This window comes from Dipodomys merriami, unplaced genomic scaffold, assembly GCF_024711535.1.
Source record: "Dipodomys merriami isolate MVZ:Mamm:240054 unplaced genomic scaffold, mDipMer1.0.p SCAF_7, whole genome shotgun sequence".
NCBI lineage: Eukaryota > Metazoa > Chordata > Mammalia > Rodentia > Heteromyidae > Dipodomys > Dipodomys merriami.
In genome coordinates, this window is record NW_027206290.1 from 69,866,642 (window position 1) to 69,880,120 (window position 13,479).

Below are 13,479 nucleotides of genomic sequence, written 5' to 3' on the forward strand. Positions count from 1 at the left end.
CAGGGCTTCATGCATGCTAGGTAAGCACTCTACCACTAAGCCACATGCCCAACCCTGCCTTGAGTTTTTTCTACTCAAGGCTGGCACTCTGCCACTTGGACTACAGCTCCACTTGTGTTTTTTACTTGTTGATTGCAGATAAGAGTCTCAGGGACTTTGCTGCTGGCTTTGAACTGCAATGCTCAGATCTCAGCTTTCTGAATAGCTAAGATAGCAGACATGAGACATTAGCGCCAGCTTTCATGTCTTTTTGTCCCTTTTTTAAAACCAGTCGGCTCAGTGGTAGAGTGCTTGCCTTGCATGCAAGAGGCCCTGGGTTCAATTCCTCAGCACCACATAAGCAGAAAAAGCCAGAAGTTGCACTGTGGCTCAAGTGGTAGAGTGCTAGCCTTGAGCTGAAGAGCTGAGGGACAGCACCCAGGCCCAGAGCTCAGGCCCCATGACTGGCAAAAAAAAACAAAAAAAACCAGTCTAACATGTTTTGATTATTTATATGATTCAAAATTTAAGAAATATAAAAAGGTTTATAACAACAGCAATGCACCGGTGGCTCATGCTTGTAACCCGAACTACTCAGGAGGCTGAGATCAGAGGATGGAGGCTTTTTTTTTTTTTTTTTTTCTAATTAACCACCCAAAAGCCAGAAGTGGAGCTATGGTTCAAGTGGTGGAGTGTTAGCTTGGGCTTTTCTTTTTCTTCATCTTTGTCTTTGTCTTTTTCTTTCTTTGCCAGTCCTGGGGCTTGAACTCAGGGCGTAGGCACTATCCCTGAGCTTCTTTTGCTTGAGTAAATAAGCTCAGGGACAGCCCCCAGGCTCTGAATTCATGCCCTAGGACCACCTCTAACATACATATGTAAATACATACATACATATATACATACATACATAAATGAATACATAAATAAGCAAGATTGATATATAACAAAAAGTTTTTCTCTTACCCTTTGCCCTTAGCCACCCAGTTCTTTTAGGGAAACCAGTTTTATCTAACAACCTTTGTTGTTATCTCTTGCTTATTCCCCAGATTGGGTTTCTGAAAGGGGCCCAGGCTGACCTCAAACTTGCAATTGACCTGTACTTTCCAGAGTGTTGGGATTTTTTTTTTTTTTGTCATGGGGCTTGAACTCTGGGCCTGGGCACTGTCCCTCAGCTCTTCAGCTCACAGTGCCACAGTGCCACTTCCAGTTTTCTGAGTTTTTTGTTTTTTTTGTTTTTTGGAGATAAAAATCTCATAAACTTTCCTACTGGGGCTGGCTTTGAACTGCGATCCTCAGATCTCGGCCTCCTGAGTAATTAGGATTACAGGCATGAGCCACCGGCGCCTGGCTGAGTGTTGGGATTATAAGCATGTACCACCATACCTATCCGCACTTCATTTTTTTTTTTTGAAATGGTATCTCACTATGTTGCCTAAACTGGACTCAAGTGAACCTCCCATTTCAGCCTCCCAACTGCACCACCACACTGGTTAGAAATTTTGTTTTTAAAAGTTCATAAATCTCACTGTGATATCTGGATATTATGAGACAGAGACCCAGAATTGTACTTGTTAAGCAATTAGGAAAGGTTACAGAAGAGACTAGTGTTGATGGTGATGTGGTGGATACAGAGGAAAACACCAGCTTCCCCTGGGGGAAGCCTGTATACACCCTTGAGCTCAAATAGCTGTTTTTATCTTCTTGCTCAAGTGTTACGGTGCTTTTTCATGGCTCAGGTAGAACTCTGGGCCAGGCAGGTGCTTGGTCTGATGTTAGAGGATTTTGCTTTTGAGTGCATTGATTAGAGACCCATTAGAATGCTCTCCCTGTGCCTGCAGATTTCTCCTTCTTGGGGGGCTGCTTCTGGGGTATTTCCAAATGCCTCTGACCCCTGCCTGTCGAAGATGCCTCATATTTATTAAAGGGGATTGGAAAATAGGGAAACTGGATGTGCAGAGGGAAATCATGTGTGGCCCTCTACTGCTGTTTGATTGTGATTGCATTTAAGTCATCCCAGTTTTTAAACTGCTTTTTCACTTATAGTTATTTTCCTTGTCATCACAGAGTCTTAGAAAATGTCATTTGAAAAGCTTCACTAGCAGGGTACGCCAATTATCCTAGCTACTCAGGAGACTGAAATCTGAGGATCACAGTTCTAAGCTAGCCCAAGCAGGAAAGACCATGGGATGCTGTAGGAAGCATCTTTGCCTGTGTTTCCTTGTGAACATCATGCAAAGGTTTTCATTAGGATGGGCATGTATATGGAAGTAGAGACTGCTGAGAGTCCCATCAACACCCCTTTAAGTCCTGGACCTGGGCTCTGTCTCTGAGCTCTGTCTCTGAGCCTCTCTGTGCTCAAGGCTACAGCGCCACTCTTGGCTTTTTCTGTATAGTTTATTGGAGATAGGAATCTGCCCCAGGCTGGCTTCTAACCAGGATCCTCAGATCTCAGCCTCCTAAGTAGCTAGGATTACAGGCATGAGCCACCAGCTCCTGCCTGTTTTTTTGGTTTTTTTTTTTTGGCCAGTTCTGGGGACTGAACTCGGCCTAGGTATCATTCCCAAGATTCTTTTGCTCAAAGCTAGCACTCTACCACTTGAGCTACAGCGCCATTTCTGGCTTTTTCTGTTTATATGGTACTGAGGAATTAAACCCAGGGCTTCATGCATGCAAGGCAAGCACTTTACAACTAAGCCACATTCCTAGCCCATGATGTTTTTTTTTTTTTAATTGTTTTTTGTCAGTCATGGGGCCTGAACTCTGGGCCTGGGTACTGTCCCTCAACTCTTAAGCTCAAGGTTAGCGCTCTACCACTTGAGCCACAGCGCCACTTTCTGCTTATGTGGTGCTGAGGAATTGAACCCAAGGCCTCATGCATTCGAGGCAATGAGCTACCTTCCCAGCCCTACTGTTTTGCTTTTGATGCTAGAGATTGAACCCTGGGGATGTACACATGCTCAGTATGGTGTTCTACCACTGAATCTCACCTTGGGTTTTTTTTTTTTTTTTTTTGTGCAGGTCCTGGGGCTTGAATTCAGGGCCCTGGCAGTGTCCCTGAGCTTCTTTTGCTCAAGGTTAGAACTACTTGAGCCACAGCTTCACTCTTGACTTTTTGGTGGTTTAGTGGAGATAAGAGTTTGGCAGACTTTCCTGCCCAGGCAGGCTTTGAGCTGTGATCCTCAGATCTTAGCCTCCTGAGTAGCTAGGATTACAGATGTGAGCCATGGGTGTCTGGCTCACTTTTTTTTTTTTTTCTGCTAGTTTAAGGGCTTGAACTCTGGGTCTGGGTACTGTCCCTGAGCTTTTGTGCTCAAGGCTAGTACTCAACCAATTGGAGATAAGAGCCTCCTGAGTCTCAAAGCCAAAGCTGGCTTTGAATCATCAGATCTTTGTGCCTTGAGTAGCTAGGATTACAGGCATGAGCCACTGGTGCCCAGTTCACCTTGTTTGTTTTGGTCGGTTGTGGGGCTTGAGCTTTGAGCCTGAGCACTGCCCCGAGCTCTTCAGCTCAAGGTAGTGCTCTATCACTTGAGCCACAGCACCACTTCTGGTTTGCTGGTGGTTAATTGGAGATAAGAGTCTCACAGGCCAAGCGCTGGTGGCTCACACCTGTAATCCTAGCTACTCAGGAGGCTGAGATCTGAGGATCATGTTTCAAAGCTAGCTTGAGCAGAAATGTCTGTGAGACTCTTCTCTCCAGTTAACCATGAGAAAACTGGAAGTTGCGCTGTGGCTCAAGTGGTAGAGCCTTGGGCTAAAAAGTTGAGAGACAATGCCCACCTGAGTTCAAGCCCCACAATCGACAAAAAAAAAAAGAGTCTCATGGGGACTTCCCCTCCTGGGCTGGCTTTGAACCATGATTCTCAGATCTCAGCCTCTTGAGTAGCTAGGATTACAGGCTTGAGCAACTGGTGCTAGCTTACTTTGGTTTTTTTTTTGTTTTTTTTTTAATACTACACAGTCCCGTAAAAAGTTATGTGCAGGGAGGGGGGAGGCAGGGAAGGGAAGTGAAGGGTAAACAAAGGAGGAGGCTGCAATGCTTGGTAAGAAATGTATGCATTATCCTGCCCATGTAATTGTAGCCCCTCTGTACCGTATGTTCTCAAATAAAATAAAATACAATTTAAAAAAAAAAAGTTATGTGCAGAGTGCTGGTGCTATAACCCATTGGTTGACTCGCTTGCCTAGCATGCGCAAAGCCTGGTGTTCATCTCTAGCACCATAAACAAACACAAAAACAAACACTTGGTTTCAGATTGAGTATGATCATTTTGTGACCTCTGTCTTAGAATCTCTGTAAGAAACCAGTTGTTTCTGAGAACCCAGTCCATACCTAGCTCTAGACTTTGAGGTGAAGCTCCATGACAGGCCAGTGAAGGTGAGGATGGAAGAACTCAGACACGAGAGAGTTGGAGAACCATGAAGAGCATAGCTACCATGAGTTGATGCCCTCTGCAGTTGAGACAGTGGGTGTATCATCTTATGGTGAGTTCCCCAGGAAAGGGGTTCATTCAGCAAGCAGGCAATGAATGAGCTTCTGACCTGTGGTTCCTTGTTTTTTTTTTTTTTTTTTTTGTCGGTCGTGGGGCTTGAACTCTGGGCCTGGGTGCTGTCCTTCAGCTCTTCAGCTCAGGGCGAGCGCTCTACCACTTGAGCTACAGCGCCACTTCCGGTTTTCTGGTGGTTTATTGGAGATAGGAGTCTCACGGTCTCTCCTGCCCGGGCTGGCTTTGAACCGCGATCCTCAGATCTCAGCCTCCTGATTAGCTAGGATTACAGGCGTGAGCCACCAGCGCCCGGCTCTGTGGTTCCTTGTTTCCCAGCAGTACTGAGAGTTAATGACCTATCACTCTGCAACTAGGCCTGCAACTATTACTAAGAAGGTAATAAAGGAAAAGCATCAGGGCATCTTTCTAAGAAAATTCTTCATCAAGGAGTGCCCAGAACAAGGTTATAAGTCCTGGTGGCAGGAAATTAAATTAGTCTATCTTCCTGAAATAAAATATCAATAATATATGACTAGTTCAGTGTAGCTGGATGAGTTCAGAAGAGAAATGTGTTCCATGTTCAGAGTTGGGGAGATTTAATTAAGAGAACTCATGCTATAGGATGTCCTTCCTTTTTAACCATTTTGAAGATTAATGTAGATCATTATCATTCCTTTTTTTTTTTTTGTCAGTGGTGGGGCTTGAACCTCTGGGCTTGGCCGCTGTCCCTGTGCTTTTCAGCTCAAGGCAACTGCTCTACCGCTTGAGCCACAGCACCACTTCCGTTTTTCTAGTGTTTTATTGGAGATAAGAGTCTCATGGAGCCGGGCGCTGGTGGCTCACGCCTGTAATCCTAGCTACTCAGGAGGCTGAGATCTGAGGATCGCGGTTCAAAGCCAGCCCGGGCAGGAGAGACCATGAGACTCCTATCTCCAATAAACCACCAGAAAACCGGAAGTGGCGCTATAGCTCAAGTGGTAGAGCGCTCGCCTTGAGCTGAAGAGCTGAGGGACAGCGCCCAAGCCCAGAGTTCAAGCCCCACGACCGACAAAAAAAAAAAAAAAAAAAAAAAAAAAAAAAAAAAAAAAAAAAAAAGAGTCTCATGGACTTTACTGCCCAGGCTGGCTTTGAACTGTGATCCTCAGATCTCAGTCTCCTGAGTAGCTAGTATTATAGGAGTGAGCCACTGGCGCTCGGCATTCCTTTGTTTTTATAACATTTTGGAGAGCTCAAAACCATACATTTTTGAGCCTGGAAGTCAGCTTGCTCTGAAGGTTTATTTATTTATTTATTTTGTTGGTCGTGAGGCTTGAACTCAGGGCCTGGGCAATGTCCCTTGGAGTTCTTTTTACTCAAGGCTAGTATCCTACCACTTTGAGCCACAGCGCCACTTCCAGTTTTCTGGTGGTTAATTGGAGGTAAGAATCTCATGGGACTTTTCTGCCTAGGCTGGCTTCAAACTGTGATCTTCAGATCTCAGCCTCTTAAGTAGCTAGGTGTGAACCACCAGCATCTAGCTTTGGAGATGTTTTAATAAAACAGAGCCCTTCCCCACCCCCAATTTCACTAGGTAAAAGCCTGATTGCATAGGAATGCGGGAGGAGAGGGCACAATTTCACTAGGCAAAAGCAAAAGCTTGGCTGTGCAGAGCTTGTGATGCAGGTTGTCTCCACTGGCCTGCCCTTCAGCCCGAGCCTTTCTCTCTGCTAGTATGCGATCTTGCCTGGCTTCCATCCCTTGTACCTGAGGTCTTCTGAACAAGGCTGGCAGGATGGGGTTTCCTTTTACATCCAGACCAGCTTAGGCAGAAATGGAGAGACAGGCAGGGCATTAGACATAGCTGTAAGGACCATTTCCCTCCAAATTAAAGTGAACCATTCTAACATCTGGATCTTTCTTCCTATCTTGCAAATTCTGATTGTATCTACAAGGTGATGAAAGAAGAATTGCCTTGTGCATACTTTGTTGTTGATCTTGCTTTTTTACTGGCCTAAGATTTAGTTCTTAATATCAGTTAGATATGTACATCTCAGATTTTTTTTAAAGATTGTGGCTATAAATGAAACAATGGAAAATGTTACTCTAGAGATGTTGAATGGGCAAAATTTGGCTTTAGCTGTAATCTCTGCAATAGCTCTTGAAGTCATTTTGGATAAAGCTTTTTTTCCTCCTCCTCCTACTGGGAGATTGAAACCAAGGCCTCACATCTCACATTTCTCACATTTGTTAGGTAAGTACTCTTTAACTCTTGAACTACGCTCCTACCGTGTGTGTGTGTGTGTGTGTGTGTGTGTGTGTGTGTGTGTGTGTGTGTGTGTGTGTGTGTGTGTGTGTGTGTGTGTGTGTGTGTGTGTGTGTGTGTGTGTGTGTGTGTGTGTGTGTGTGTGTGTGTGTGTGTGTGTGTGTGTGTGTGTGTGTGTTCCCCCATTCTGGGGCTCTAACTCTGGACTTGGCTACTGAGCTCCTTTTTGTTCAAGGTTAGCACCTACCACATGAGCCATAGTGCTATTTCCAACTTTTTCTATGATTAATCGGAGATCGGAGTCTCTCAGACTTTCCTGCCTCGGCTAGCTTCAAACTGAAATCTTTAGATCTCAGCTTCCTGAGTAGCTAGGATTACAGATGTGAGCCACTCGTGCCTCGCTTCATTTTTGTTTTTGTTTTTATTTTTTTGATAGTACGGTTTGAATTCAGGACCCTGGGGCTTACTAGGCAAATATTTTACCCCTTCAAGCCATGCCCCAGCCCTTTCTGCTTTTGTAATTTCTTTTTATAGGGTTTCAAGTTTTTTGGCTGAGGTGAGCCTTGGGTTTTAAGTCTCTTACCTATGCTTTCCTGATGCTGGGATTACAGGTATATGAACCAGCTTGTTTGTTGAAATGAGATTATGCTAACTTTTTTTTTTTTAATCTGGGTTATCCTCAAAGCATGGTTTTTATATGTGCTTCCCAAGTAGCTGGGATTACAGACATGAGCCACCATGCTAGGCCCTTTATTTTGTTTTTGAAATAGTCTTGAAAACATTGCCTAGGCTGGCCTTGAATCTGTGACACTCCTACCTTGTCTCCCAGGTCACTGGGATTGTAGGTGCATGCTACGACAACCAACTATAAATGTATATATCTTTTGGTTCAGAAATTCAATTTCTAGGAATTTAGTTTTTCCAAATATACTTTCCCACATATGAAATGATAATGCAACCTAAGGTTTTCACAGTATAATATCAGAGCAAGCTGAAGTGCATCTGTAGCATAGATATTAAATTAATTATGATGCATGCTCCCACCGCAGGTATCCTGCTATTGTAAAGAATAAGGTAGCTCTATTTATTGAGAGAGCAAACTCCAAGATAGGTTATAGTGAGAAATAAAAAGGTATATACAGCGCCCTAGAGGACTGCATACATGCCTGTGTAAAAGGAGGGATGAGCAGGTACTTACTTGTTATGTATCAACTGTCTCAGGAGGATCAAAAATCTGAGAATACAGCCGGGCGCTGGTGGCTCAACGCCTGTAATCCTAGCTACTCAGGAGGCTGAGATCTGAGGATCGCGGTTCAAAGCCAGCCCGGGCAGGAGAGACCGTGAGACTCCTATCTCCAATAAACCACCAGAAAACCGGAAGTGGCACTGTAGCCCAAGTGGTAGAGCGCTAGCCTTGAGCTGAAGAGCTGAGGGACAGCGCCCAGGCCCAGAGTTCAAGCCCCACGACCGACAAAAAAAAAAAAAAAATCTGAGAATACTTGCCTGTGGGCAGGGAAGTGAGTGGCTAGAGAACAGGTAAGGGAGAAAGATCTGTCTCCAAAGGGCCTTTTGAATCAGGAACCACCTGAATTGCCTGTTTAGAAAAGTTCCCAGCTTGGCATGGTGATTCATGCCTGTAACCTAGCTACTGAGTCCATAATTTACACCAGTGCTCACCACACATGCTAGACAACTCGTACCCCTTCTTACTGCTAGATAAACACTGTTCCTCACCTGCTTTTTTCCCTTAATAACATATTTTGGGATAGAATCATGTTAAGCTTATCATATTCTTTTTAATAATTGTGCAGGCTTCCCATTTTGGAGATTGGAATTGTCCACAGTATTGATACCACAACAGATGCCACAACAAATAACCAACTATTTTATGTCTTTATAGGAGACAGTTGTCAGTTGTGATAGTTTTGAATTGTTTTCTTCCAAGGATGTAAGATCATCCAGCTTTGGAGGCTCATGCCACCATAACTCATAGTTACTTTGGAGGCTAAGATCTGAGGATCACTGTTCGAAGTCAACCCAAGCAGAAATTCTGACTCACTCTCTTTTTTTTTTTGTTGTTGGTTATGGGGCTTGAACTCTGGGCCTAGGCATTGTCCCTCAGCTCTTCAGCTCAAGGCTAGCGCTCTACCACTTGAGCCACAGCGCCACTTCTGGTTTTCTGAGTGGTTTTTATTGGAGATAAAGTCTCATGGACTTTCTTGCCGGGGCTGGCTTTGAACTTTGATCCTCAGATCTCAGCCTCCTGAGTAGCTAGGATTACAGACGTGAGCCACCACACTCAGCAAAAAAAAAAAAAAAAAAGTCTGACTCTTATCTCCAATAACCTACCATACACATACACACAAAAAGTTGAAATAGAGCTACGTCTCAACTAGTAGAGTGCTATCCTTGAGCAAAAAAGCTCAGGGATAGTACCCAGGCCCTGACTTCAAGCCCCAGGACCAGCACACACAAAACTACCCAGGCTAGCTGGGTGCTAATGCCCCACACCTATAATCTCAGCTACTCAGGAGGCGAAGATCTGGGATCATGTTTGAAGCTAGCCCAGCTAGGAAAGTCCATGAGACTTATCTTCAGTAAGTTACCAAAAAAGGAGGAAGCAGAGCTGTGGCTCAAGTGGTAGAGTGCTAGCATTGAGCAAAAGAAGCTCAGGGACAGTGCCCATACCTGAGTTCAAGCCTAGGACTGGCAAAAAGGAAAAAAAGAGTTAAAAAAAATTACCCAAGTTTTTTGTTTGTTTGTTTTGTTGGTTGTGGAGCTTGAACTTGAAGCCTGAGCACTGACCCTGAGCTTTTTCACTGAAGGCTAGCACTCTACCACTTTGAGCCACAGCTCCACTTGGGGTTTTCTGATGGTTAATTGGACATAAAAGAGTCTCACAGACTTTCCTGCTTGAGCTGGTTTTGAACCATGATTTTCAGATCTCAGCCTCCTGAATAGCTGGGATTATAGGTTTGTGCCACCAGTGCCTGGCTAACCCAAGTTTTAAAAAAAGATTTCCAGTTGCCTCCATCTGTAGAATAACAAATACTAAGTGTCGATTGATGGGAAGACAGGCTAAACAGTTTAGGTAGACTGGAGTTAAGATCCCATGAGGAAATAGTGTTGGAAAGTCATTAATTTGGCTTTTGGAAAGTTAGCAAGCAAAGATGACTTGTGTGTGTCAGCCGCTATCAGTTGCCCCTATACTTACTGTTTTGGCTTTTTTAAATTTTTGTAGGGCTTTAGCATCCCGAGCTGCTTTGGATTCTAGCCCTAAAGACTGCCCTCCAAGTTCATCATGTCAAAACTCAAAAGCTCAGAGTCAGTCCGGGTGGTGGTCCGCTGCCGGCCCATGAATGGCAAGGAAAAGGCCGCTTCTTATGACAAGGTGGTGGATGTAGACGTGAAGCTGGGACAGGTGTCTGTGAAGAACCCCAAAGGCACTGCCCATGAGATGCCCAAAACCTTCACCTTTGATGCAGTCTATGACTGGAATGCCAAGCAGTTTGAACTCTATGATGAGACCTTCCGACCACTTGTGGACTCCGTACTGCAGGGTTTCAATGGGACCATTTTTGCCTATGGACAAACGGGGACTGGGAAAACTTACACAATGGAAGGAGTCCGTGGTGACCCTGAAAAAAGAGGGGTTATCCCCAACTCATTTGACCATATCTTCACTCACATCTCTCGGTCACAGAATCAGCAGTACCTGGTCAGGGCTTCTTACTTAGAGATCTACCAGGAGGAGATTCGGGACCTGCTCTCAAAGGACCAGACTAAACGGCTCGAACTCAAAGAGAGGCCTGACACTGGAGTATATGTCAAAGACCTGTCTTCCTTTGTCACCAAGAGCGTCAAAGAGATTGAGCATGTGATGAATGTAGGGAACCAGAACCGATCTGTAGGTGCGACCAACATGAATGAGCATAGCTCCCGCTCTCATGCCATCTTTGTTATCACCATTGAATGCAGCGAGGTAGGCCTCGATGGGGAAAACCATATCCGTGTAGGGAAACTGAACCTGGTAGATCTTGCTGGCAGTGAACGGCAAGCCAAGACTGGTGCCCAAGGGGAAAGACTGAAAGAAGCCACCAAGATCAACCTGTCCCTTTCGGCTTTGGGGAACGTCATCTCTGCCTTGGTAGACGGCAAAAGCACTCATATTCCCTATCGAGACTCAAAGCTCACCAGGCTTCTCCAAGATTCCCTTGGTGGCAATGCCAAGACTGTGATGGTCGCCAATGTGGGGCCTGCCTCTTACAATGTAGAAGAGACCCTGACCACCCTGAGATATGCCAACCGTGCCAAAAACATTAAGAACAAGCCTAGGGTCAATGAGGACCCAAAGGATGCCCTCCTTCGAGAATTCCAGGAAGAAATTGCTCGGCTCAAGGCCCAGCTGGAAAAACGCTCCATTGGCAAGCGGAAGAGGCGAGAGAAGCGGAGGGAAGGTGGTGGCAGTGGTGGGGGTGGGGAAGAGGAGGAGGAGGAGGGAGAAGAGGGTGAGGAGGAAGGGGATGATAAGGATGATTACTGGCGGGAACAGCAAGAAAAACTGGAGATTGAGAAGCGGGCTATTGTAGAGGACCACAGCTTGGTAGCAGAGGAGAAGATGAGACTGCTGAAGGAGAAGGAGAAAAAGATGGAGGACCTTCGGCGGGAGAAGGATGCTGCTGAGATGCTGGGCGCCAAAATCAAGGTATGCCCTTCCTTGGGCCCTCTACACTGTCAGTGCCTTTCTTCTATCAAAACATGGTACAGGAGTATGGCTTAGTGGTACAGTACTTGCCTCATATGCATGAAACTCTGGGTTTGATCCCTCCGTACCACATAAACAGAAAATTCTGGAAATGTGGCTCAAGTAATAGAGTGCTAGCCTTGAGCACAGAGAGGTTCAGGGACAGTGCCCAGGCCCTGAGTACAAGCCCCAGGATTGGCAAAAACAAAACAAAACAAAACAAAAAACACCCCCAAACAGGTGGCTCAGTGGTAGGCAGAACAGTATTTAGAGTGTGGAGATGCTCCTGGTTTTGTGTTTTCTTTCTGGCAGCAGTGATTGTGTCCTGGGGTAACTGGACTCTGGACTGCCATTGGATTTTTTTGGGGGGGGGAGGCAAGAAGGGGGGCAGAGGGCAGGGAGCAGTCCTGGAGCTTGAACTCTGGGCCTGGGTGCTGTCCCTGCGCTTATTTTGCTCAAAGCGAGCAAAAGCTCTACCACTTGAGCCACAGCACCACTTCCGGCTTTTTTGAGTAGTTTTATTGGCTATAAGAGCCTCATGGACTTTTTTGCCTGGGCTGACTTCTAACTTTGATCCTTAGATCTTAGCCTCCTGAGTAGCTAGGATTACAGGTATGAGCCACCGGTAACCAGCTAGGCTTTAATGGCAGAGGAGAGAAGTGACCCTGAAGGTCTGGATGGCCACTGCTGACCACAAGCCAGAAGTCTTTTGAGTTGTTGTGTTCTTCATGAATTCATGCAAACTTTGGTTTCTGCATTAAAATGTATCTATATTTATTAATTTAAAAGTGACAAGTTGGGGCTGGGAATGTGGCTTAGTGGTAGAGGGCTTGCCTAGCATGCATGAAGCCCTGGGGTCAATTTTTCAATACCACATAAACAGAAAAAGCCAGACGTGGCACTGAGGCTCAAGTGGTAGAGTGCTAGACTTGAGCAAAAGAAGCTCAGGGACAGTGCCCAGGCCCTGAGTTCAAGCCCCACAACTGACCAAAAAAAAAAGGTGACAAGTTGTCTCTTGTCCCCTACCTGTGTTACATGAGACTTCTCTGTAGCTTTATAGTCTTGTCACAGAGTTATGTGTTATTTCTCTGGGGAGCCAGATATCTTAACACTTTGAAAGTACTTTCCACTTAACTTTTAAGACCTCATGGAATAAAAATGTACATATAAAATGATAGCCCCCTTGCATAACTATTTAAAAATAACAATAGAAGACCCCATGTGAGCTGGGTATGGTGGTATATGCTTGTAATCCCAGCTGCTTGGGAGGTAGAGATAGGAGGATCAAGGTTTGAGGCCAGCCCCTGGAACCATTTGACCATATCAGAAAAAACAACCTAAAAGCAAAAGAACTGAGGATATGGCTTAGGTGGTAGAGAACTGTGGCAAGCTCTAGACCCAGTACTCAAAATAAGCAAACAATACAATGACCCCACTGTGAACACTGTTGGATACCTTTATGTCTTGCCACTTCAGACTTTCTCACTCCCCTACTGCAAGTGTAACTGGTGTGCCCATACTTGATTTGTGTGTTTGATTTGCATGCCAGTTTTTAGAGTCAAAGCTATTATCCAAGGCCAGGAACTCCCAAGCTGTCTGCACCACCTAGGGTGTTTGGGGAACTCACAGAGGCCTCCTGTGGCTGGATTCAGCATTGCCACAGGCCATACTGCCTCTCAGGTGCTTTGTCTTTGGGAAAATGACATTCTTTCTTTCTTAAAATCACAGAACATGAGACTTTTAGAGATGGAGGGGATATATATGGGGTGATTGGTAATCTAGTCCTTTGTTTTGGAAACAGCCTCAAAGGATAGACTTAAAGATAGCAGCAGGGCCACAGTTAATGTGTCTTTTTTTTCTTTCTATATTATTCTGGAGATTGAGTCCGGGTTATCTTGTCTGCTAGGCAAGCACTCTGTCACTTAAACTATGCCACCAGCTACCCAGTTTTTGTTTGTTTTGAGTACTGGAGACTAAACTCAGGGTCTAAACTAGGAGTTTAACTGAGGGACTTGAGCTCTGACTCA

The 13,479-nt window shown here is 45.1% G+C and overlaps 1 protein-coding gene across 1 annotated transcript in view; it reads left to right on the forward strand.

The window, feature by feature from the left end:
- Positions 1-13,479, forward strand: part of Kif3b (kinesin family member 3B) — a 48,222-nt gene that overhangs the window by 20,608 nt on the left and 14,135 nt on the right. The window contains exon 2 of the mRNA XM_070007036.1: positions 9,950-11,413. Within this exon, the coding sequence (XP_069863137.1) occupies positions 10,010-11,413 (1,404 nt within the window). The 5' untranslated portion in view covers positions 9,950-10,009. The remainder of the gene's footprint in view (positions 1-9,949; positions 11,414-13,479) is intronic.